Raw genomic sequence first — 24,020 nt, 5'->3', positions numbered from 1 at the left:
AGAATTTGGAGGACACTTGTCAGAGACAGTTGCCTAGATCACTATACAGAGGAAAGGGGTAAGTTGAAGGTGAGGTTAAATGTGCCCTTTGTAGTCCCCCAATGCTGGGAGCAATGGTGTACCCTTCTAGCAGTCTGAGGCAGCATTGACTTACATATGCAAGCACTGGTTCTAAGAAGTGACCTTATAACCAAGAATCAAGGAGTTACATTTATACTTCTTTTTCCTGACTTCTGTCATTGTGCTAGTTGGACCTACTGGCTTTGGATCTTCACTCTCTTTTATGTTGATGACATGACTCAGAGTGGCTGCAGCACTGTCCAGGAGGAAGGCCAGTAGTTGTAGTGAAATGGGGCCACATGGAAGGAATCTAACTGTACTGAGTCTGTATTCACTATTTTCATACAATGTTGTCCCTGTTGCACAGTTTATATGGATTCCAAGATGTTTAGCTGTTGGATTAAGTACTCTAAAAAGGCACAATGGGGGATGGAGGGGAGGGGGGGGAACATAGGACAACACACAAAAACAAAAACCAAACAAAAATAAACACAGTTCTAGGGGGTCCTGCTAAGTTATCGCAACTATGTGGAGCCAAGGGTAAGAAAATTCAACAGCCTCTGCAGAAATAACACCCATTCATCAGCACCCTCTCTCCTGTCCAATCTTCCAAATATGAGGTGACCTAGGGTTTTTAAGGTATTCATAGAGTTTTTAAGAAGAAGATATGGAATTTCAGTTCTGTACTATCTTTTGCCCAGCATTCAGGAGTCACACAGCCAGAACACTCCCCAGCCAATTTGTCCTGGTTGGCTGCATCCAGACAAGCATGGACATTTCATTCCCCAAGGACAAGTAGCAGCAGTGCACCTTGCACTGCTGTTGCTTGTCTCCAGGGAACGCTTGTGCCATGCACACTTTGGCACACAGCAAGTTACTTTGGGAGTGGTAGGGGAGGCTGGGGCCAGTACTGTGCTGGCCCCAGCAGCCTTACCTGTGGTTCTGGGGGCCTCTGGGGCTGCAGCTGCAGTGATCCTGCTGGGTGGAGCCTAGCCAGCAGCTGCAGCACAGGTCTAGGTGGCCCAGCTCCACTTTTCAGCTGCATGCAGTGCCTGAGCATGCACTGTTCTATTTTTTTTCCCCGTGGGTTTTTTTGACCCCTATATATAAGAACTTCCTTTCTGACCTATGCACAATCCACTTATACTCTGACACATGAGGTATGTTTACCTTTCTTGCACCATTTAATTACAACTGTTATTGAGTAAAAAATGATCCTGCTATTACTTAAAAGGCAAAATTAAATAGAGCCTCACTAATGAACACAAATGCCTGTGAGACTGTGAATAGCTGAATGTTAAGACTTACTGAACAAATGAACTGTTCTATTTTTAACCACTGCATTTTCAGTTGTGGGCAGAAGTCTTTATGTTCAATATATAAACTTTGTTTCAAGTACCTATGTTTGTGAAGCATTTTCAGTTCCCATTAGCATGACAGGTTGAATATAAGGGCTTAATCTATTTAGACATTTATAACATATCATTTGAGGAATATTGTAGCCTAACCTGTACAAAATAAAAGTTTCAAAAATAGTAATCACCTGATTCTGTATGATTCCTTTCTTAGGAACTGCAAGATCTTCTTGTAGAGAAGATGAAACCACTGAATGCTGTTCAGGAGAAAAATATTTCCTTGCAAAGTGAGATCACTTTGCTCAAAAGCATGACTGAAGGAGAAAAAGGGTAAGAGTATCAACTAAGAAACTGCTGTTTGATATCTACATTTGTTTCGTGTTGTATTGCACAACCATTATTAACCTGATGTGGACCTGCAGACATCAGAGGTTCCCAATATTTGTAGTAACTGAAAAAGTTTTCTACCATGACCATACTTAGAGCTTACAGTCCCTCATTTAATTAGTACAGACACTAGAACTCAAATCTTTTGGGGATAGTGTCATTATTACCAGGCTATTCTATTTATTTAAATGTTGGCTGATATAGCATTTGTTTATGTGATGTATCACTAAAAATATGAGTAATACGTGTGCACCTCTTGACAAAATTCAAAGGTTCATCATCTCTGTAAAATCACTTATTATCTTGCTGAAGCCCCATGATAGCAGGTCTCAAAGACTACCAACACACTGGACATGGGGGGGAGGGGAGTGGCCAGAATTTCCAGCCAGAACAAGTACGTAAACAACCAACCTGTGGGACTGGTAGGCAGGTTAAACAACAAACGTGGCGGCCACCCACACAATAAGAAGTCTGAAGGGCCTGGCCAGTGCTCCCCCCCAGGCCGGTGCCCAGGGGCCATGGCCCCCTCCCACCCTCCCACCCCCGTCAGTCCACCACTGCCTCAAACAGTGGTGCAAGGTGTTGCTTCCCTTGAGATGTGATGGCAGAACAGCTAGGCTAGGGACAGAGATTCAAAAAGCCTGAGCCTGAATTGATTCAATCTTTGCAGGTTAGTGTAACCTGGCTAGGTTGAACAAGTTTGTAACTGTACAGAGGTTCCCTCTGGAATGAAGAAATGTGGACACATGCCTGCAGTGGCTCAGACTAGAAGCCAGGGGGCACTAGAGAAGCCCTCCATTCCCTTTTACAGTGCTGAACTGAGGGGGGCATGGCCAGGCCCCAGCAGGATGCTCTGATTCAGGAAGTTCCCTCCCCCCAGTGCTCCTGATCAGTGAGGGAGCCAGCAGGGAGTTGATAACAGAGCACTTAGCACCCCATCAAGAAAACAAAAGCCCTTCTCATTAGTTCAAGCTCTTCTTAAACAGCTTTTCTCAAGAAAGGAATGGAGGGACATTACCAGCTACCTGTTGATTAGGTCCAAAGAGCCCTAAGCAGGCACTGTCCTGTCTGCCTTACAAAGACATCTCTCAGCATTAGCTCGCATACCACATACTAGCTATGGTCCATGTTGTGGGAAAGGGGTGTGGGGAGTGGGGAATCCCTGATTGAGCAGGAGCAGGGGCAGGAGGAAGCCAGGCAGATGCTGCTGTACCTCCAGTCTTTGTCGGAGCTCCAGCCAGGGAGGAGAGGGGTGGGGCCAGCTCTGCTGTGGAACAGAGATCCCTGCCCAGGGTTGCAAAGCATCTGGGGTGCTGGGGGACTCAGGTTTAAATTAAACCAGGAAGGGGTCTGGGACAGACATTGCATAAGCTGGTTTATCAGTATGATTGCCTCAAGAACTTTCACAATTTGGTGAGGTGATCCAAATTCGGCCTAAAGCATAACATGACCCAGAGAATATATTACTAAAATGTAGTCCATGATGTTATAACAACAGGATGAGGTCAAAGGCTTTCCACTGCAGGTTTTTAATGCTGGCGAGCTCAAGAAGTAGCAATTTCTGTCACTCAATAATGGTTGATAATACTGTATTTATTTGCATTCTACATGTACCTTTCCCTTAGAATTAGTTAGTCCTCCCAAACTGTGGTGCATGTCTTAAGTGAGAGAAGGTAATTTTCTGCCTGGAATGGAAGCACAGAGATGCTGTAAGGTGTCTGCTGCTTCTTTTCCTTCTCTTCTCTCCAGCAGCTGATTGAAGGGAGGGACAGAGTCCAGTCTTCAGTAGAAGCTACCGTTTTTATCCTTTCACAGTGGATTGGAGCAGGAACAGAGCCTAAAGCTCACCTCATTCACCTTCCCTTTCCTGCTCAGGCAAAAGCAGTCAATTCATCTGTGAAAGGGGTAGAACTGTAGCTTTTGCCTGGGCAGAAAAGAGAGGGTGAGTGAACTAAGGGTTAGGCTTAGTCCCTGCTCCTGGCTGCATAACTCAGGGGAAAAAATCTTCTTTTGTCTTCATTCTGTCTTCCCAAAAACAAGATGTCTGATTTATTTGGATGTATGTGGTATGTGAGAAAATACAGTAGGCAAGCACTATGTCTGTCTGCATTTTTAGTTATTCAAATATCTTTGTAAATGTATATATGAAAATTGAGTTCAGCTCTCCCTCATTCATACCAGCTAAAACCAGTTATTTAATATTAAGGACTTGAAGAAGACAACTTTGTATCAAAAGTTGGGATAGTTTTGTAGTTTACTGTCAGACTGAACCATTTTTTCTGTTTTTCCTATTGTACCCAGTGAAGTCTAAATCTCTTGGGAGAAAACTTGCTGATTGAAAGTTTGAAATAACTGATCCATTCCAGTAGCTTCTCTGATACCACCATGATTGCCCTCCCAAAGCAGCAACTATATTTAGCTTGTTCTTTGACTCTTTCTAGGATGGCTGCATAAATAAACCTTTCTTGGTAGCATTTTTCAGCCCAGAGATCTAAATTTTCCAAAGCAGTTATTGATTTGGGGTGTCGTAATCTGGAGGAGCCCAACTTTAGACACTTTACAAGGGTCAGATTTTCATAGAGTAAACCCTTATTATTTTCTGAAAAACTGGTCATTTTCAGTTGTCTGGGCCAACACACCCCAAATCACTAGTCACTTCAGAAAATGTAGGCTGGTTTTCATTTATTTAAGATACAGTGCTTTCATCCTAGTCTTACCTACACTAGGAGAACTCTGTAGAGCCAAATTCTCAGTTGGCATGATTGCACTGACCTCACTGGAGTCAAACTTATAGTGTATTTGGCTTATTGACTTTAGTTAGTTATTCCTGATTGACTTCTAGGTATGTGGAAGCAATGTGACAGATATGCCTGTGCCCAGTTGTGTGTTCCATTTGATTTCTATACATTGTTTGTTATTGTATCTGTCACTATGAATTATATCATCCATTTGGCAGCAGAAGTTTGACTTATAAGAGGGAAACTATCTGGAAAAGTGTGACAATGCCATCAGCGACCATCAGCATTGAGCAGTTTTCCCTTGTGGAAACAATGGGTTTGTTACCAGCAGAAACATTAAGCCTAGCTTGACTATTTCCACTTTGCTGTGATCATACCTCTGAGAAGGGCTTTGTACCTGGAGGAGTGCCGAGGGACACAAAGCTAAGAACAGTAATCAGATATTACCCAGCACCCAGAAGCTTAGCAGTGCTTGGGAATTAGCAATTGGATCCCATCACAAAACATCAGTGTCCTTCTAGACAGCAGGACTGGGACAAACAGAATTAGACCAATGAGTACTACGTACATCACCAGGATAGGCATATTAGTTTGAACTGGAGGTGTGCTCCTTGGATGAATTTTATAATTTATGCAACACTGATGAGCACAATTAAGGTCAAGATGTAATGTGATAATTGGCTAGTGGTTGACATGTTTTGAAGGGAGAGTGTAGAAGTAATTGGCTTACTTGACTAGAAAAACAGACAAAGACCAGAAGTGCTGATACTGCTTAATTCAGTTAAATATTCTGAGATAAGGAATCCTGCACAACTTGGGTTATCCTTAGGTTATCTTGCCCTGTGCATAGATGGTTTGTTTAAGTAAACTTCCTAAATTTTTGTGTAATTTACTATTGTTTTGTTTCTCCAAGGTGTATTTTTTATCTCTTTCTCTGTCTTAGGTATAAATAACGCTTGTAACCTTAGAGAGTCTGAGAAATCCTTTGAAACAGACAAGTGGGTGATTCCCCTTGCTGTATGGAATTCTCCCTGTGATCACAGTATAGCCTTAAATAAAGAAAAGCTGGCTCTGTCAGTTCTGATTCAACCACAATGCGAAGTTTGATTTCTTCCACAAGAGACATGCCATGTTATGCCCTAATTTACAACCCATCCATCCCTATGACAGTAAACACTGTTGTGCAATGTGCCCATTGGCCCTGAGTATTAAATGTGTTTTCCATAGACTCATGGTAAATTAATGCATTTTCATTGTTTTTATACAGAATGGAGGCAATACATTTCCACCCACCCTTCAATTCACCAGACTTGGGCCAGTTCTGTGGTTCCCCAGATTTCATGACAAAGAGATCAACTGGGCCCTCAGAGGATGCACTCTTCTTTGAATTAGTTTCGCCTCCTTCTGCAGCTGCTATGATCAATGGGACCACAACAGCAACCAGATTATCCAAATCTCCTGCAGCAGTTCATACAACTCAAGAGAGAGACTCTGGTAAGCCCTCCAAAATTTTACATACAGCATGACTAAAACAGGGAATTGGAGAAATTGCAGCTCCTTGAATGATGTAATTCACCATTAGATACATCTAGAACAAGGAAATTAAGCAAAAAGAACTGGCTTTTCTATGTGACCTAAGTTTCGTCTGCACTAGTTACAGTCTTATTAGGGAATCCAGTTACAGCACAGCTGTGCTCCAAAGACAACACTTTCTGGTTTTATGCAGACCAGGCCAAAGTATATTATAGTAATTTTAAGAGAATTTTCTGTAGCTCATCACTAGTAGGTGTATAGCATATCACTCCAAACATTGTAACTGAGTGATACCGAGTTGGTTGAAAATTGAAATTTTCCATCCGGTCAGGAATTCTCACATTTTGAAATATGTTTTGGGGATAAATTAAGACAAAAAATACAAAAAATTGAAAGAATTTATGGAGCCAAATGTATGGACAATTTTGAAATGATATGTTTAACCTAAACAAATATCCTCTGACATCCCTGAATGGAAACATTTCATTACAATTTGTCATGCCAAATCAGAACACTTAGTTTTGGTTCAATTTGATGCCTGAATGGCTTCTGACTGAGCTTCTTCATTGCCTCTTGGGAGTTTGAGTTTTAGTACTTCATCCTAGGTGACATTTGTTCAGTGAAATATGTGGTCTGGTCATCCCCAAACTATTTGTAAATTCAGACTGATTTAACAAACAGTATTAGCTAGAAAACAATTTTCAAGGTGTACTTTTACCCAAAGCAGAGGGTGATCAGCTAGGTGCTAAAACTCTGGATATCCCACAACAATGCCCTAATCATTAGATTATAGTGGGGGTGGGCAAAGTCCAGCCCATGGGCCGGATTGGATCCACAGTGGACTCAATTTCCCAGCAGCTCTTGCCCAAGTCTCTGTGGCTGCTTTCCATGGAGAATAGCCTCAGTCGTGCTGGCAGGGCACACAGCTAGTCAGGAAGCTTGTTTGGGGCTGGGATCTTGTGGCAGTGACAACGTGGTCCAGAACTGGGGCAGAGCTGTGATCCGCTGCCTGCATACCCTGGATAGGGGCATGCAGGCAGCAGATTGAGGCTCAGCCCCAGCTCTGGACTACACTGTCACCACTGCAAGATCCTAGCCCAAGCCATGGAGCCCATCCCTGCCCAGCCGACATTAATGGGACCCGTCTCAATGGAAACCCCGGCCCTGTGCTGTCATGGCACTGCCGCTGCTGGGGTCTCCATAGAAACCGGCTATAGTGATCTGCCAGCCAGATCTGTCATTTTGCCCACACTTGGATTATAGGGTATTCTGCAAAAAGGGCTCTCTCAGCCTTTTTTGTTCCCAGATTCACAGAAGTTTAGGGCTGGAAGGGACTTTATGAAATCGTCAGGTCCAGCCCCCCTGCTCTGGGCCCTTTCCACTTTGCATATATACTTAAATATTGACTGAAGCAGGGACTGGGGCTGAGCTGTTCTCTTTCTTGATTGTTCTAACCACCAGAATGGAAAGTCATTCTCTCTTTCAGTATCTGTATTATTTAGTATTTAAATATTTTATATGGAATTAAACTGTCCCAGCAGGAGAGAATGAGGGAGCCCTTCAGCATAGGGTATCCCTGCTCTGTGTCAGGTAGAGGGTACATAAATATGAACTCCTTACCTCCCTGGAGAGTTTCTTACTCCTGAGGCTGCCCAGGACCCTGGAGTGGGCTTCTCAACTTCTCAACTGAAGTACACAATAGAAGTCTCAAAAATGCTCATTTATATTGTATCCTGAGAGCCAGGCAGGCAAGTGACAGGTACAGGGAAACCAGAACCTTGGCCTTTCTTCACCATCCTATTATACAGGGGAGCCAGCACCCCATTAATCTGTGGTGCAGCATAGGCAGAGGCCATGTTTGCCTCAGGGCAGACTCCTCCTCTTCAAAGACACAGTTCCCGACAGTCCCCTTCTCAGTTCTTGTGGCTAAATGCCACAGTTTTAGGACCAAATTTATGCACCCAAATCCCATGGCATTTTGGTAGAGTTTGGGAGCCTAATACACTGAGGCATTGTTAAAATCCCAGCCATAGCCCATGGTATCCGGTAATACAGGAGAAGAAGCTATTAGTGTAATCTGAGAAACAGACTGGCTTATTGACACATCTCTGAAAATCATCTTCAACACAGTCTCTTCATTCTTGTACTGTTAGCCCTACTAACCACTCTGAATATCTGATCCAACAAAGACTTTAGCAGAGAAAAACAGACTGCAAGAACTCATCTTGTTTCCTGATTACAGAGCTTATTGGCCTCTGCCCTACCAAGTCCCCAGACACTATTCCTAGTTAGGTTAATTCTTTACAAAATTCACACACTGTTAAGCTGCATACCTGCCATGGCTCTCTCTTTAGCCCACTGAACTGTAACATTTAACCTCCTTATTACCCATTTGTTATTATACTTGGCTGCTACCAACTGTTCATTTGCCAAGAAGATGAGAATCTGTTTCATTGCCCAAGGAATGGAACTGCAGGTACATCTGAGCATTAACACAGGGTATCTCAGGGGAAGGCACTACAAACAAAGTGTTAAACTGGGGCTCTGAGCTGTATCACTGCCCTGGTATAACGCATTACCAGAAGGAGACACATAAACTCAAAATGCTTCTAGCAACAAAAAACAACCACACTGAAAAGGAATAGCAGCATGCCTGGCTAGAGATAGCTTTCCTGGTATGCTGGAAAAGATAATCCATCCAGCAGTGACTTAATTTGTCAGGAAGGTAGGAGGTTAGAGCATACATGACTCTTGACCTATGGCAAAGCCAGTCAACTGCAGCATGGATTGTTATTAAAGGACTGTGGTGCAGCAGTGGCTGAAGAAGCTTTTGTTATCGACTGACATTGCATCTGCAAATGCTGGCCAGGTGGAGTTGTGTCCAGGTGGTGAATAGTCCAGTTAATCTGAGTTCCCTCTGCCTAGAAGCTGAGTCTTCTACAGTCTGCTGTAATGTGATTACTACATACTTTGGAGAAAAACTGGTCTGTGTCCAGCATGGGTTGCTGGACTAAAGCCAAGATGCTGTGAGATACAGAGCACTTCCTGGGAGATGAGGCTGCCCCCTGTCCCATCAGATCTGCTTAAGGACAGTTTGCCGAGCAAGGAATTTCTGAATCCAGGGAAGTCTTAAATGCAACAGTGGATGACAAGCATCAATAGGAACTGAAGGCAGCTTTTTGGGTCCACACTTCAACATCTCACAAGGAAAACTCTTGGTATAAGGGGCAAGGTTCATTAGCAGTGTTCACCAGAGTCTGTCAGAGTGCAGAGCCTATGGTAGTGCCCAAGACCTTATCTCTGAATATCTTGAACATGTTGCAAAAAGGAGAATACAAAGTAATCAAGCATATTATCACATCATTCTGTAAGTGGAAGAGAGATTGAATATATTCATTACCAACTCACAGCTGATGCTAGGCCTTCTAGCAGCACTGAAATTGCAGGATGACAATTATACTGCTGATGGCATAATTTATTGTTTTTTAGCTACCCAAGGTAATTCTGACACTGTAATAAATCTACGTCACCAGCAAAATATTTACTTCACCAGCTGTGTTTCATTTTATGGTTTATTCATAGGTTTAAAGTTTTTGTCATCAGGGCTCATTGAGTACTGCTTTATATCAGCAACTAGAGGGGAGAATAAGGAAATTAAATTATGCAGTTTTGATATTAAAAATGTAGCGTTCCTGTTTATTTGTCTTTGTATATTTTTCACATTACTCACCACATCCTTCTATTGCCCATTCAACAGCTACTTCTGTCACTAATACAAACTCAACAGAGTGGTCATGTCCTAACTGTATGTGCCCCAGCCCTACTACAAGTATATCAGACCAAGGTCAAGAGGATATCAGCTCTTCCTATACTGACTTGGAGAAGAATACCCAACACCTAAGACATTTGGAGAGGACACCTTCAGCAGCTGAGGGTTACAACATTTCTGCATCCAGGTACACGTGCACATTACCTACCAGATGTTTAAGGACTTTGACATGTTATATTTAAGGCTTGTATACATCCTGTTATTAACATCCTTATAATCAGCCTAAATATGCCCTTGTTTAAGTTCATTACCTTGCTATTAATTAAAAGCCTTTGAGCCTAATATTTCTTCTGTCTTCTTGAACTGTTCTCCTTCAGACATATTTTCTGTCGTCAATACTCTGTTGTGATTACCGAACTAACCCATACCTATTTAACTTTCTTGGTCTTATTTTTTTTTTCATAATTCAGACCATAATGATCTTTTGTGACCTTTCTATGATTCCTTCCAAATTGTCAGTATTTTCCTGGTAATGAAGTGCTCAGAAAAGAATACAGAGAGGCTGATGATACTCTCACATCAGAATAAATAAAGAATGATGAATTTATTGTCAGTAGAGTTCTACTCAGATGAGAGGAGAATGAGGATCAGTATTCCAAAGCTTCTTCAAAGCTGCTTAAGGAGAATCTATTACTTTCCTGCTTCCTCCTTTACATATGTGCAGCTACAACTGAAGCAGCCTTTTTTCTGTTTCTTTTTTCTTTCTTTTTTATTTGCAATCAGGTTGCAGGACTATCCTTGTCCTACCCTCCTTTCAACTTTAATGCTTTCCAGCTTTTCCTTCCCACTTAATATTATACTTTTGATTACTACCTGCAATATATTAGCATGTAATTTTCTAAGCTGCAATGCACTTTATTTCCTACCTATATTTCTAGGCCTTCTAGAGTCCTGTGTGTTGTCTCTGTCCTCATTGGTGTTCCCCCATCATGTACCTCCTCTCAATTTAGCATTATCTACATACTTTATTAACTAGATGTTTTTCTTCCCACTTCTACATCATAAGTGAGGATATTCTATGTGATGGAACCTACAACCAATATCTGTAGGAATCCCACATAACACCTTCTGTCTTCTCTTTATCTTGTTATTTGTTTGCAGCCCTACAGCCTGTTTATACAACATTATTTATATCCAAGTCAAGAAGAACAAATGTTTTGAGAGGTACTATATCAAATGCTTTACTAAATTCCAGATCTTTGCTTTTTTCCCTGCCTCACTAATTTTGTAATTCTGTCAATTTTATTTACACTTTTCTTGAAGCTGTATATAGCAGTCTGTATACATCCCTAGTGCTTAGCAATTTTGTTTCCATAGCAAGACCCATTTAGTCCAGAACTTTTTAGGCATGGCTCTAAAAATAAGCCTTTGAAAAGCTAGCTAGAAAGCCCAGTTGTTTCCTGCATTCTAAAACCATTTCCAAATAATGAGATATGCCATATTGTTTGACTGAATATAAAGGATAACTGTAGTTAAACACCAAAAGATAAAAAAGATTACCTTCTTCTCCATGTATTTCCTTGTATTGTGTGACTTATTTTCCAATGGGGGATTGACTTCACATCTTGTCTAATATGGAAAGCCAGATAAATTATTAATTCTTCTAAATTGTAGAAGATAAAGAGAGTAATGTGATGACAATTTGCAGTGTGTGTAGTTAGAATTGTTTAGTGTATGAAAGAGGCATTTAAAAAAAATCTTGTTTAATTCATTACTATTGTGACATACAACCACACCAGAACACTAATGCCCTTTTGGACACATTCACCTTAAATCTAAAATCCATTCAATGTCAATGTACACATTAAATAATTGAAAATTATACTCTAAAGCATGACCATAATGCCAACCTGTTATTTTGTCATTTCATTAAATGACATGTTATTAAAGTATATATGAAATAGTGCATGTGCAGATATATCAATAATTAAATGGCTGTATAAATTTGTCAGTAGCATGTTTAAGGGAGTTCTTTTTATTAGCTTAGTTATTTTGATGTATTTTGATGTATTTGTTTATTTAGTAGATTTATGTGTCATCTTTCCCCAAAAAAGGTTCAGGGTAAATTGCAATAAGAAAATAATGATAAAGACCAGTAAAATCTTAAAAATAATCCCTAAACCATAATCCAGGCTATCCTGGCTTGCTAAACACCTGCCCATATAGGAAGGTCTTAGAGCATTTTCAGATGTTCAGACTCAGATTCTGGCAGACCTCAAAGACAAAGGCATTCAAAAGCTAGGGAGTGACTATCAGGAATGGTCTTCTGTATGTTTTTTCCAAGCACATTTGGTGCACTGATGGTACTTGCAGAAGGCTGCTTTCAACTGAGTTTAGGGTTGGCACTGAGGCATAAGAAAGAGGGCTTTCCCTTAGGTACATAGGGTCCAGACTGTTTAAGGATTTTGTGGGTCAAAACCAGTGCCTTGAATTGTACTCAGAAAGCTATTTGAAGTCAGTACAGACTCTACAGCACTGGAGTTTTGAGCTGCTAGTGACCCAACCCTGTCAGAAAGCAAGCCTTTGCATGCTGCGTCAGGTGTAGCTTCCAGACAGTCATCATCAAGAACAGTCTCATGTAGAGCAGATTGTAGTAGTATAGACTCAAGATTACAATGGCATGAATGATGTGTAATGAGATCTGAATTTGAAAGGAAGTCTCAGCCTTCTCACCAGATGGAGCTGGTGAAAGGTACTCCTAGACACTGCCACCACCTGAAGATCCAGGTGCAGCAGAGGATCTAGGAGCTCTCCAAATCTGCAAACCTCAGGGACAAAGGAAGGCTGAATTCTGTCAGTAATAGGTGTCCTAATCCTTCCCTAAAAGCCAAGTGGTCTACCCACCACCACCACTTCTGTCTTGTCCAGAATCAACTTCAATTGGTTCACCTACATCCAGACACTGGGAAAGGATGGATACTGCTAACAGGGCAGATGAGAAAAAAAAAAGCAAGCTGAGTATGATCAGCATACTGATGACACTTAAGGCATAGCAATGCAGCTCGGTGCCCAGGGCAGCTATAACACATGGGGGTAGCAGTGGCTTCCAATTGCCACTGTACCACCACTGCAATGGTACAGCTGCAGCAGCAGCCAATCTTTCCCTATCCCCTACCTAAGTCTGTGCCTGGGGCAGCTGCCCTAGTCACTCCACTCTAATTTTGCCACTGATGGCACCTCACTTTGAATCTCCACATGATACACCCAGCAGCCTCATATACACTTTGAAGAAGAGAGACAATATCATGGAGCCCTAGAAGACCTCACATGAAAGGTCTGAAGGGAATGTTGAGTTCTCACCTGTCACCTTCCTGTTGGATCTTCAAAATTATGCTCCTAGGCTTACTCTACAGTCAGTGCCCTGCAAAGGGCAAATCAGAACCACCCAATGGTGAACATGGAACCACCCAGTGGTGAACCACCGGAACTAGACAGTAGGAAATGCTGAGCACAGGAATGTGTCTGAACTCCAGCTTCTGTCCAGAGCTTAGTCATTTCAATCTTGATCTCCTTGGTCTAGATGGATCTAATGGTGAATTACAGCATTCAAGGAGTTGCAATTTCTCCAATTCCTTGTTTTAGTCATGCTGTATGTAAAATTTCTGAAAGTAGATGAATAACTGACCAGGACTGACTCTTTATAATTCAGCTGGAGAAGAAAAAGAATTGTGATTATGCCCACCTTTTGTATGATAGCCTAGTGGCTGCAGCATCACTTAGAAAGTGTCAGACAAGGGTTTTAGGTCCTTCTTAGCCCAGAGATATCCAACCCTACATCTCTCACCTGCCAAGAGAGTGCCCTGCCCATCAGGCTGTAGGCTATACTATGTGGGGATGCTCTCCATCTCCTACGGAACCTGGGTCACCATGTAGCAAAGAGTGTAAAAGTCATGGGGCCAGGAGATCAATCAAGAGAGAACCTCATTCTATTCTGTATCTCATGACTGTCTAATGTAAAATGCCTAATCCATCTGGGAAACAGGGACTGGAAGGCATGTTTTTTTCCCTTGCCAGCTACAGAACTGAACTACTAGACTCCCTCTTGCCTGCTTTCCTTCGGGTCCAATAAATTCTGCATTCTTGGCTGCACAGTGGTTCAATTTTAAGCCCACAAGTGGGACAGAGGGTGATTTGACATGCATAGTATTATACAGTAGGGCTGTGCAAAGTTTCAGTCCCTGATTCAATTCGATGGAGATTCGGCCCGATTTGATGTCCGAATCTCTGAATCCAAATCAAATCAGAGGACACTTTAATCTCTCCTAATTGAATTGGAACCTTCCAAATCAATCTGGAGAGATTTGGGAAGATTCAGCGATTTGGACATAGACACAGCTTTAAATATTTTTTCTACATACCTCTATGTAGCAAGGGGCTCATGAATGCTGCGCTGCTGGGGCGCATGGAGTGTCATAAAGAAGTGCAGGGGGCTCCCCAGAACACTCAGCTGCAGACCCAGAAGTGAACCAGAAGCACTTCCAGCTTCCAATCCACTTCTGGGCCTATCGGAGAGTGTGCTGTCCCCACCCCCCATCCCACCCGGGCTCAGCAACTGGTGCCTCCTGTATCTGGGGGGGCACCCAGGGTTCCGCTGTGGCTGATCACTGAGCTGGGTGTGTGTGGGGGGGCCCAGTGTGCTGCCCAGTGGACCTGGAAGTGCACTAGAAGTACTTCCGGTCCACTTCTGGGTTTGCCGCCAAGCACGCAGGGGGTCCCTGCTATTTGGAGTTGGAGTGTCTTATGGGACACTCCATCCACCCCAGCATCTCAGCATTCATAAGCCATGTCTGGTACCTTGAGGTATGTAGAAAAAAACATTTAAAGCTGTGTCTGTGTTCAAATCGCTGATTCTCCAAATGAGCATCGGATCTTCGGATTCAGCTGAATTGAATTGGGGACGGTGATTCAAACCAACAAATCAAATCACAGTCCCTGATTCGGGCCAAATCCAAATCCAAATTGAATACAGCCCATTTTGCACACTCCTATTATACAGCCTGATGCTTAGAGCTGCCTTTTGGAAGTGGGAGAAGATGGGTCCCCTGCTGCTTTATCCATCACACTCCTAGAACATTCTGACCATGGTCCCATTCCAGGTGCCCTTTCCAAATCTCCTGTCCCCTTCAGTCCAGATTCAAGTCTTGCCTAGAAACAAGTCTTGTTCTAGCACCTACCCTAACACCTCCTGTTTCCATCCAATGCCAGCTGCCTCTGCTGTGTTCAATACTTCTGTATATTTTGCAGCTCCAGCCATTTCTAAGCCCTGAAGTTCATTTGTCTCTCTTGAGTCTTCTGCCCATCTTCATATTTGTTCGCTACCTGATTCAGACTCCTACAATTTTTCTTTTTTCTTCTTCATGTAAACCCAAGCTTCCTCTAGAAACAGGTTCCCTGTGCAGGAATAAGAGGAACTACTAGCAGAATTTTTGTGTCACCAGTGGAATCTGGGCAGTGGGAGGCAAGGGAGCTTTTAGGAAGACTTCGGACTATGTAACTTTTGTCATTTATACCCCTAGGGTGTGTCTTCATGAGTGCACATATGCATTTCCCTGGGGACAAATAGCATTAGTACATAGTTATGTCACTGCTACTTGTCCCTGGGGTATACCTGTGCATAAGCACCAAATTGCTCCAGGTTGGGTAGGGGAGGCTGGGGCCAGCACCTAGTCATCTCCAGTAGCCTTACCTTGGGCTCTGGGGGTCTTCCAGGGCTGCAGCAGCAGTGATTCAAGTGTGCAGAGTGGCTCTGTCTGTGCTGTAGGGCCAGACTTGAGTACAAATGCAGATGTCCAAATTAGGCTTATTGGTGAACACAGCAAGGCAAACAGAGCAAGGAAAAAACATTACACAGGCAGGCAACAAAGCCAAGACATAATAGGGCTAAACAATTAACTAAATCACAGTGGGTGTCACACGGAAAGTTGAATGATTCCTCAGGCTCCATTCACAGTTTGTCTAGTAAAACCTGCAATGAGCATTACAGCACAGTGCTGTGTTTTTAAAAGTGCTCCCTTGACAGGTGAGTTGCTCAGGAGGAACAGGCTAGAGATAAATTTGTTTTCTAGGGCTTGCACAAGATTAAGTGTTCCTCTGCTCCCTCAGGGAGTCCCTGGGTTTACTGCTGATAAATAACATATCCTGGTTTGCTATAGTTCCAAAACAAAAGAGAGAGTAGGTTTTAATTGTTTTAACATGTTGTCTCTTGGAGTTAGTTAATAATAAAGATGCCCCTTCCTCCAGAAAGAAAGAAGAAATGAAGGGCATCAGGAGAAAGCAAGCAAGCAAGCAAGAATATATAACTGAACTCAATAACTGAGATTTTCCAACCTGAGAAGGGGGTTTACTACCCAGCTCCCACTGATTTTAATAGCCAAATCCCTTTGTTGAGCATTGATATGATGGGCTACATACATCCAGGAAAAACAAAAGCAAATAACAATAGGGGTCCTCATTACATTTTTCCTCCCCCACAAAGAACTTTTAAATTTCTGACACCAATAGGAGCTGCATAAATCTGTCATATAATTACTCTTTTTAAATATTGTTAAATATTTCATTTGTTAATATTTAAACTTTAATTTAAACTAAGTTTATGAAAGGAAGAGAGCTCTATAAAATGCAAAATATTTTCTGTCAATAGTCAGCATATGATGTGATTACTGTGCAAACCTGTGGGCAGATTTTTATAATTAAAGATATGAATACATCACATGTGAAGTGCCTTTAAATCTTTGGTTTGACTTTTATCATTTTAGTGCTCTTGGAAACTTAAGAATTGCTGATGTTCATCCAGGTGGTTATTTTGTGAAGATCCTTAACTCTTCCCCTGTTACAGAAGAGAGTATTGGGGATTATATCCTCCAGCAGAATGTCAGTGGCCAAGCAGTAGCAGTGTTCAGATTCCCACCAAACATCAGAATGAGTGCCAACTCTACAGTAACAGTGAGTACAGAATCTGAACTAACTCAGAGTACAGCCAAAATGTAACATGTATAATTCAGCTGGCCCTTATCTTCTGCAACATAAAGACTAGGACCAGCTTTTTAACCTAATTGCATGAAGGCTGAGTGCCTAAATATCTCAGTGAAGAAAGATCACTGCTGGTGCCCATCATCTGTTTATTTAAGGGTCTAAATATGGACTAACAAGACTGAATTTAAGAATTCTGGCCTGATATGGTAAGCTATTTCCTCTTAACCCCAGTTTCTTGTCATATCAATCCTGTAAAACTCTACATATTGTGGCCTAATTTTCAGAATTGAGGATGGGTCTGAACTGAAGCAAACAACAAGACTAGAAAGGAAAAGTCTTTTATGCCTTGTGAAAAAGGGAGCCAGGGGCTCCTGCTACTTGGAGAAAGGCTGCAGCAGAAAAGACCCCAAGCGGCTAAAGATAGGTCAGCTGCAGGAGGGAAGGCAGCAAGGAAGCAACTCCAGCCTGGGTGCAGTAAACTGCCCATGAAGCTGTCACCAGTCAGGAGACCAGAGGAGGAGCTCAGGAGCTATAAAGCTTTTGCAGAGGGGTAGTGCAGCCCTGAACCCTGTGTGGAGAGCTCCTGCCAGCACAGACAGGCAAGGGAGGGAATCTGCAGGCCAGAGCAGGGAGGCCTGGGGACTGGTGAAGAGACTTCTGCAGCAGCCTGTATGTTTAAAGCATTGGGCTGACATTGGGGTTTTTTTGTTGCGGGGTGGGATTTGCTTGTTTGACTGGAGGATGAGGTAGTGGTTGGAGGGGAGGATGGGAGGTCACACATGGGTGCCTGGGAGATGCTCCAGATTCTGAGTTCTAACAGCAGGATTGGGGCAGGCACAAACTGAAAGGGTCAAGGACTGAAAGCCCTCCTGAGAGAAGGGCTAAGGCCCCCAAACAAAGGCCAGACCAGGCTGAGACTCGAAAGCCAGGCCAGAGAAAGTGGGACTAAGCTGACAGACTACAAGAAGAGTAACCAGCAAGCTAAAGCCAAGAGGGTTCCAGCCTATACAAGCTGGTGTGTGGATCAAAGGCCACAAATAGTTCATAAGGTGACTGGTGCCCTAGGGCACTAATAAGGCTAGGAGAGCCACAACCGAGTCTCCCGGGGACAAAGTTGCTCTGGACTGGGTTCACTCTGGGGCCCTGGGTTGCAACTTCCCTTTCACACTAAGAACAACTAGATCAAAGCATGGCAGGAGAGAAAGAAGGGAAATTTCCCTGAGGAGCTGGAGTAGAGGGCAAGAGTTGAGGGGCCACCATGACCAGGCCAGGACCTGCTACACCTAGCTTTGATAAAGCCTTGAGATGTTTTATCATGTATCTAGTGGTGCCAAAATTGTGATCCTGTCTATAGTAACAGGTATAACCAAAAGCTATATCCAAGATAGGGCTTGAATTAGAAAATAAAAAGTTATAGTAATACTCTTCCAATCTCTATCCAGCCCCTGCTGTGGTCTAGTGGAGAGAGCACTGTACTGGCACTTGAGAAGTGCTGGCTCTGTCACTAGCCTGCTGGGTCACCCTGGCCAACACATTTCACCCTTCAGTTTTCTGCTCTGTAAAATAGAGAGTATGACTTTTGATCTCCTGAGGAATTCTGGGTGTTATCTGAGGTGCCATTGGCAGTCCATTTTGCTGGTATTCAGGAAATACTCATACAGGTTCTGCATTTTAGCCTTGGTTTCCTGTCAGTGGCCTTCAAATACACCCTTAGGTTGGCTGATTTAAGGCATAGGTACTGTGACAGCAGCTACAGCAGCTGGCTAACTTGCCCCCTCCTCCTTCTTGCTCCTCTGATCCGCCATTCTCTATCTCGCCTACCAGGTCAAATGGGAAGCATCCAGAGCCTTGAAGTGGGGTGGGAAGGATTCATTTGGGCCACTTGGCTTCCCCCTTTCACACTTCTCTTGGCCCAGACCTTCTCAGTTGGGTCCTAGCTGCTCTTTTCAACTCTGGGCCTACTCAGTCTGGCCTTGGCTCTCTGTTAGCAGCAGCGCAGCTTGGGAATTAAGCTGCACAGCAGGGCTCTGGCCCTCTGGGTTACCGCACCTAAAACAGGTTAAATCCCCTCTGTCTCTTTCAGTGTCTGAGGCGTCACCTTCAAGGAGTGAAAACGCATAAGACACTTTAGGGCACCTGCAAAGTGACCTCCACCTCCCCTCACAGTCACTTCTGATTCTCCAGGTGTCCAGTAACAAACAAAAAGCAAAATCCTAATTGAAAGTTCTTCCCCTGCTTTGGGGTAATAGACACAGTCTTTATTTTCAGCTTCATCCCATGGGCCCACTGCCTAAGCCACACAGAAACAAAAAGAAAAAATTGCAACAAAACTCACTCCCTCATTTGGGCATGTGGGCTGTCTCTCCCTTCAATCCTGCCCTCTCCATGATCAAGGCTCCACTATCCTTCCAGCCTGAAGGCAAGTCTGTTTTCCCCTGGAACCTTGCCCCTTCCAGCCAGCCTGGCCTATTAGCTGGCCTGAGCACAGGGGCTGCTTATTAGTCCAAGCCCTGGCAGATGCCTCAGCCCAAGCCACAAACACCCTTCTCTCATCATTCTGCTTGCTGGCTTTGTAGCCCTCTTACAGTAACAGAAAATTACAGTATATACTGACACCGCTCCCTATTATAGTATGTGCATAGGATCTTAGCCCTCAGAGTCCTATGATCATGCTGGAAGATTTCATTAAAAGCAGCTTTATTTTAAAATTGTGCATATTTCTACTTTCCAGGGTTTCAAAGAAAGATTTGAACATGTGAACTGAGTACAGGGGCATAGAGAGATTTTCACAGAGATGGGGCAAAATCTTGAGGCAGCACCTCTCTGCATGTGCAGGGAGCATACCCTTGTCCAGGTTAGAGCTTTGCTGGGGTGGGGGCAGTTGGCAGGTGGAGCTCTGCCACTGGGGGGAAGCAAATATTCTTGAGGACAATTGCCTCCCCTCCCCAGTGCTATAGCTACACTCCCAACCAAGTATAAGAAACTGTGATCAAAGTGTAGTGGAAACATCAGTTCAAACCAGGGAAGATGCCACCTGGCCCTAGACCCCTCAGAGTAAGCTTAGACCTTGTTGCACTGGGCACAGGGGTGCTACCTGGCTGGTTGGGTGCAGGGCTTGGATGCATTTTAGGGTTCTGTGAGATCATCTTGGTTGGGTTTAGATGCCCCCCTGGGCTCCTTCCCTCTCCTCTGGCACTTTAGGGGATTGTTTTGCGTATACTTTGATCAGCAGTGCATGGCATTTACTTTATCACTAGGTGTCTGAATTAAACACCCTTTTGAAATGAACACACAAGGTCATATTGCTTAGAGCTATTGGCCCACTCTCTCTGCTGCTACAGGCATTGCTGCATTTGCTTGTATTGGTTTCATACTTACAAGGTTGTCTTTTTTTGCCTATAACATATTATTTATTTAAATGGAAGGTGAGATTCTGGGGAATCAGATGGCCACCTTGGGGGAAAAAAATGTCCCAGTTCATCATTCCAGCTCAACTCAACCCAGTTTGAGCCCTGATCTGAGAACAGCACAAATGCACATTAGCATATATCCAGAAGTGCCACAAATCACAGATATGCTCTGGTGTATATGTAATACAGTCACAAAAGCACTTTGGCATGCTGTCATCTAGCAAGCACTCTATAAAGAGAGAGAGGGTAAGTATCTTTTCAAGATACTTCTACTGCAAATTAAAGAAAGATTGCTTTTCCTTCCAGGAAATGGTTAAAGGCATTGTCCTGCAGATATGGAAATACAAAATGCTTTAGAAGTGCTGTTTGTAAAAATGCATTATAGTGGTCTGTTGTCAGGAGAATGTTTCCATAATGGCTCTTTTTGCTACTTTGATTTTAGTAAAGGTCAAAATGGCTGTAGTAATTCTGCTGCATTTGCACAGCACACATGATGGTTAAGATCCTCTGTGTAAAACAAAAGCATGAAAAAATTGCCACTGTTCAGTGCAAATAGTTTTCTCTTGCATACAGTAACTCTAGAAGCAATTGTGAACTGAGATTTTAAAGGTGATATTATACATCTATGGAAATACCCTGAATATATTAATAAGAACCACCCATTGTTAATCAGTTCCTTAATAAGATCAGCCAACCATGCTCCTGGCTCAACCTACCACAAGTGCCTGAAAAATAGACCCCCCCCCCCGTTGATCTCTGTTAATCCATTACAGCAGGGCATGATGATGATAAGCTGTTGCTATAGGTCCCCAAATATGTTCCCTTCTGCTTTATTTCAGCTCTGTCATATAAATGAGAACCTGTTACCAACACTGCCAAGCCTGGTGAAAAGAAAACCGGCTCATTCTCAGTACATCTACCACTCACTAAACACCTATGGACTGCCTTCCCTGTACCCAATTACTCCTTTTTTATCATTACAGGTGTGGGCAGTAGATGCCAATATGCTTCATAAGCCTCCATCACATTTTCTCTGGAAGGAACAAAATAGGTTAAGGACAGACTTAGATTGTACCACCATCCTTTGTGAACCAAGTGGCCAAGTAAGCTTTGTTTTTGTAGCATAATTAATAACATGGATGATTTCTCTTGCTCTCTGAGGTTAGCAGAAGCTAACTCCATTTCTTCTAAAAAGTGTGACTTTACATAATAATAATTGGGAAGAGCTGAAGTGACATATCATGTTTTGGCAAATAAAAGAATAGTGCAGAAGGGTAGGTATGCTGAAGTGTGAGTTCCTGAAACAACAAACCAAAAGTTCTGGGCTCACGATTTTTGTAGCACTGAGCAAATGGCACTGGAGGAAAGCTTTTGTCGCGGTTGCCTACTTTGGATCCTTTAAAACCCTGGAGCTGACTATATAGGACTAGGTCCTATTAAATTTACTGGACTCAGTCAGAGGCTTAAGCAAGTGCTTTAAAGGGCCTAGCTGAATTGAAGCTGCAGTGCTCAGTGATTTGCAGGATCATGCCCATGACTGAAAAAATCAAAACACAACATACCTAACTTTCAGGCCTCTGTGACCCTTGCATGGCTTGGCAAGCTAATTTTGAAATCTGGAGGACTAAATAGATGGGATAGTTGAGGAGGACTTTGGGGTACAGAATTTTATACTTGGTTAGATCAGTGGTCCATCTAGCCAGTATCCTGTCTCCAACAGTGGCAGGAGTGGATGGTATAGAGGGAGAGAACTGAACCGGATGTATCTAGTGCAGGGGTGGGCAATTATTATGGGCAGAGGGCTACTTTCTGAGCTTTGGCAAGCCATCAAGGGCCACATGACAGGCAACCAGGGGCAGATAAATATGAATTCTCTAAATTTTTAGGGGCCCCGTGGGCCAGATAGAATGGCCTGGTGGGTCGCATCTGGCCCCTGGACCACATTTTGCCCATCCCTGATCTAGTGTGATCTATTCCTTACTCAAGACCTACCCTGGCATTCACCATTATTGGTTTAGAATTGCCAGAAGAAACATCACCAACTGTTGTGTTCAATAGCTGGTCCCTTTTCCAACCTGGCTATGCTGTCTGCCTCTACCATCTCCTGTGGCAATCAATTCAACAAGTTAACTATGCATTGCATAAAAAAGTACTTTCTCTTTTTAGTTTTAAACTTGTCACCTACTAATTTCAGTGGGTGCCCACTAGTTCTAGTATTCTGGGACTTGGTAAACAACAGCTCTTTGTTCACTTGGTCTACACCTTTCATGATTTTAGAGACATCTATCGTATCCCTCCTCAGCTTGCTCCTTTTAAATTGCAGAGTCCTAGACTTTTTAGTCTCTCCTTGTATGGCAACAGCTCCATGAGCCCGATCATTTTCACTGTCCTTCTCTTTGTCTTTTTGAATTCTACTACATCCTTTTGAGATTGGGAATCAGAACTACACACAGTATTCAAGATGTGAGTGCTCTATGGATTTACATAATAGTGTGATGATGTTCTCCATTTTGTTAGCAATGCCCAACATTTTATTGGCTTTTTTGATTGCCATTGCCCATTGAGCCAGCATATTTAGAGATCTACAATGACTCCAAGGTTTCTTTCCTGAATCGTAACACCTGGTTCAAAACCCAGCATTGTGTATATATAGTTGAGGTTATTTCCCCCCAGCCCATGTCATTCAATCCTTGAACATCCAGTAGTCCTTGCCAGCAAAACTGTCAATTGCAAGGGCTTTTTGTGGGACAGACCTTTGTCCACTTATTAACGAGATAATGCCTGAAGTCATTTTAACCATGATGTTGTTGGCCATTAGTAAATGCTGATTTGGTTTAAATCAAGCAGCAAAATGTCAAAGCTATTATATTATGGATCCAACCTATAATTTTAAAAACAGATTGAAAAAGCAAACACAATGTCTGCAACTTGGTGCACAGTGCTATTATTTTGATGATAATTTACCACCTGTTCAAAAATACCTCAGGACACTGATCCCCAAGTCCCCATACTGATCACTAGAAACAGTTATTTTTATGAGGAAATGCAGTAACCAAATGAGCTATCCTTTTTTCTTTAGGCTGTTGCCTGGTGCACTCCTATGTACTGGAACAGAAAGCTGAGATGGAAGGGGCAAGAAGATGGTGAAAGCCTGAAGAATAACACAAAACCAACAAAACTAATAAAACAGCAAAGAAAATCAGAATTGAAGCTGTCTGATGTAGAGCAGGGAGAAGCTCTCCGAGGCCAACCAGAAGAAAAAGGACCAATTTTCATTAAAAGGTGGGCACCCCACCTTTGACTACACTCTTTCATTACAACACTGTTTCCTCCTGGCTGTGTAAGTGGCAATTTTTAAATGAGTGTCTTACAAAGAAGGTTTCCCATACCAGGGTTGGAAGAAATAGTTGAAAAAAAAAGAAAGATATGACCTAAATCTTCAGAGAGAATATTCCCTTAAGTTCCACGGAAGAGCATGCTCAAATCAGGCAGGATTTAACAATGAAGTCATGGAATTTTACAAGAAAGCCTGATTTTATCATTATTTTTATGTATTTCTGAGCACTCAAAAGTGCAACGGGGACATCCAGATATAAATGACACAATTCCTAACTCAAAGATCTTACAATGTGAAGGTTCTGACGTTCACAGAACATTCATTAGATTGATTAATTAAGAAGATTGGCCTAAAACTCATTAGGTAAGTCTACACTGTTCAATGACAGCTCCAGACTAA

The 24,020-nt window shown here is 42.8% G+C and overlaps 1 protein-coding gene across 1 annotated transcript in view; it reads left to right on the top strand.

The window, feature by feature from the left end:
- Positions 1-1,656: 1,656 nt before the first annotated feature.
- The window catches only part of LMNTD1 (lamin tail domain containing 1), a 119,643-nt gene continuing 97,279 nt past the window's right edge, over positions 1,657-24,020 (top strand). The window contains exons 1-5 of the mRNA XM_090041116.1: positions 1,657-1,745; positions 5,808-6,034; positions 9,831-10,029; positions 16,658-16,844; positions 23,364-23,566. Coding sequence (XP_089897242.1) covers positions 1,657-1,745; positions 5,808-6,034; positions 9,831-10,029; positions 16,658-16,844; positions 23,364-23,566 — 905 coding nt within the window. The remainder of the gene's footprint in view (positions 1,746-5,807; positions 6,035-9,830; positions 10,030-16,657; positions 16,845-23,363; positions 23,567-24,020) is intronic.

The sequence above is a fragment of the Crocodylus siamensis genome, chromosome 4 (genome assembly GCF_052110815.1).
Source record: "Crocodylus siamensis isolate JL-2025a chromosome 4, ASM5211081v1, whole genome shotgun sequence".
Taxonomy (NCBI): domain Eukaryota; kingdom Metazoa; phylum Chordata; order Crocodylia; family Crocodylidae; genus Crocodylus; species Crocodylus siamensis.
The sequence above is the reverse complement of the archived record's forward strand: the minus strand, read 5'-3'. Positions and strand labels throughout refer to the sequence as shown.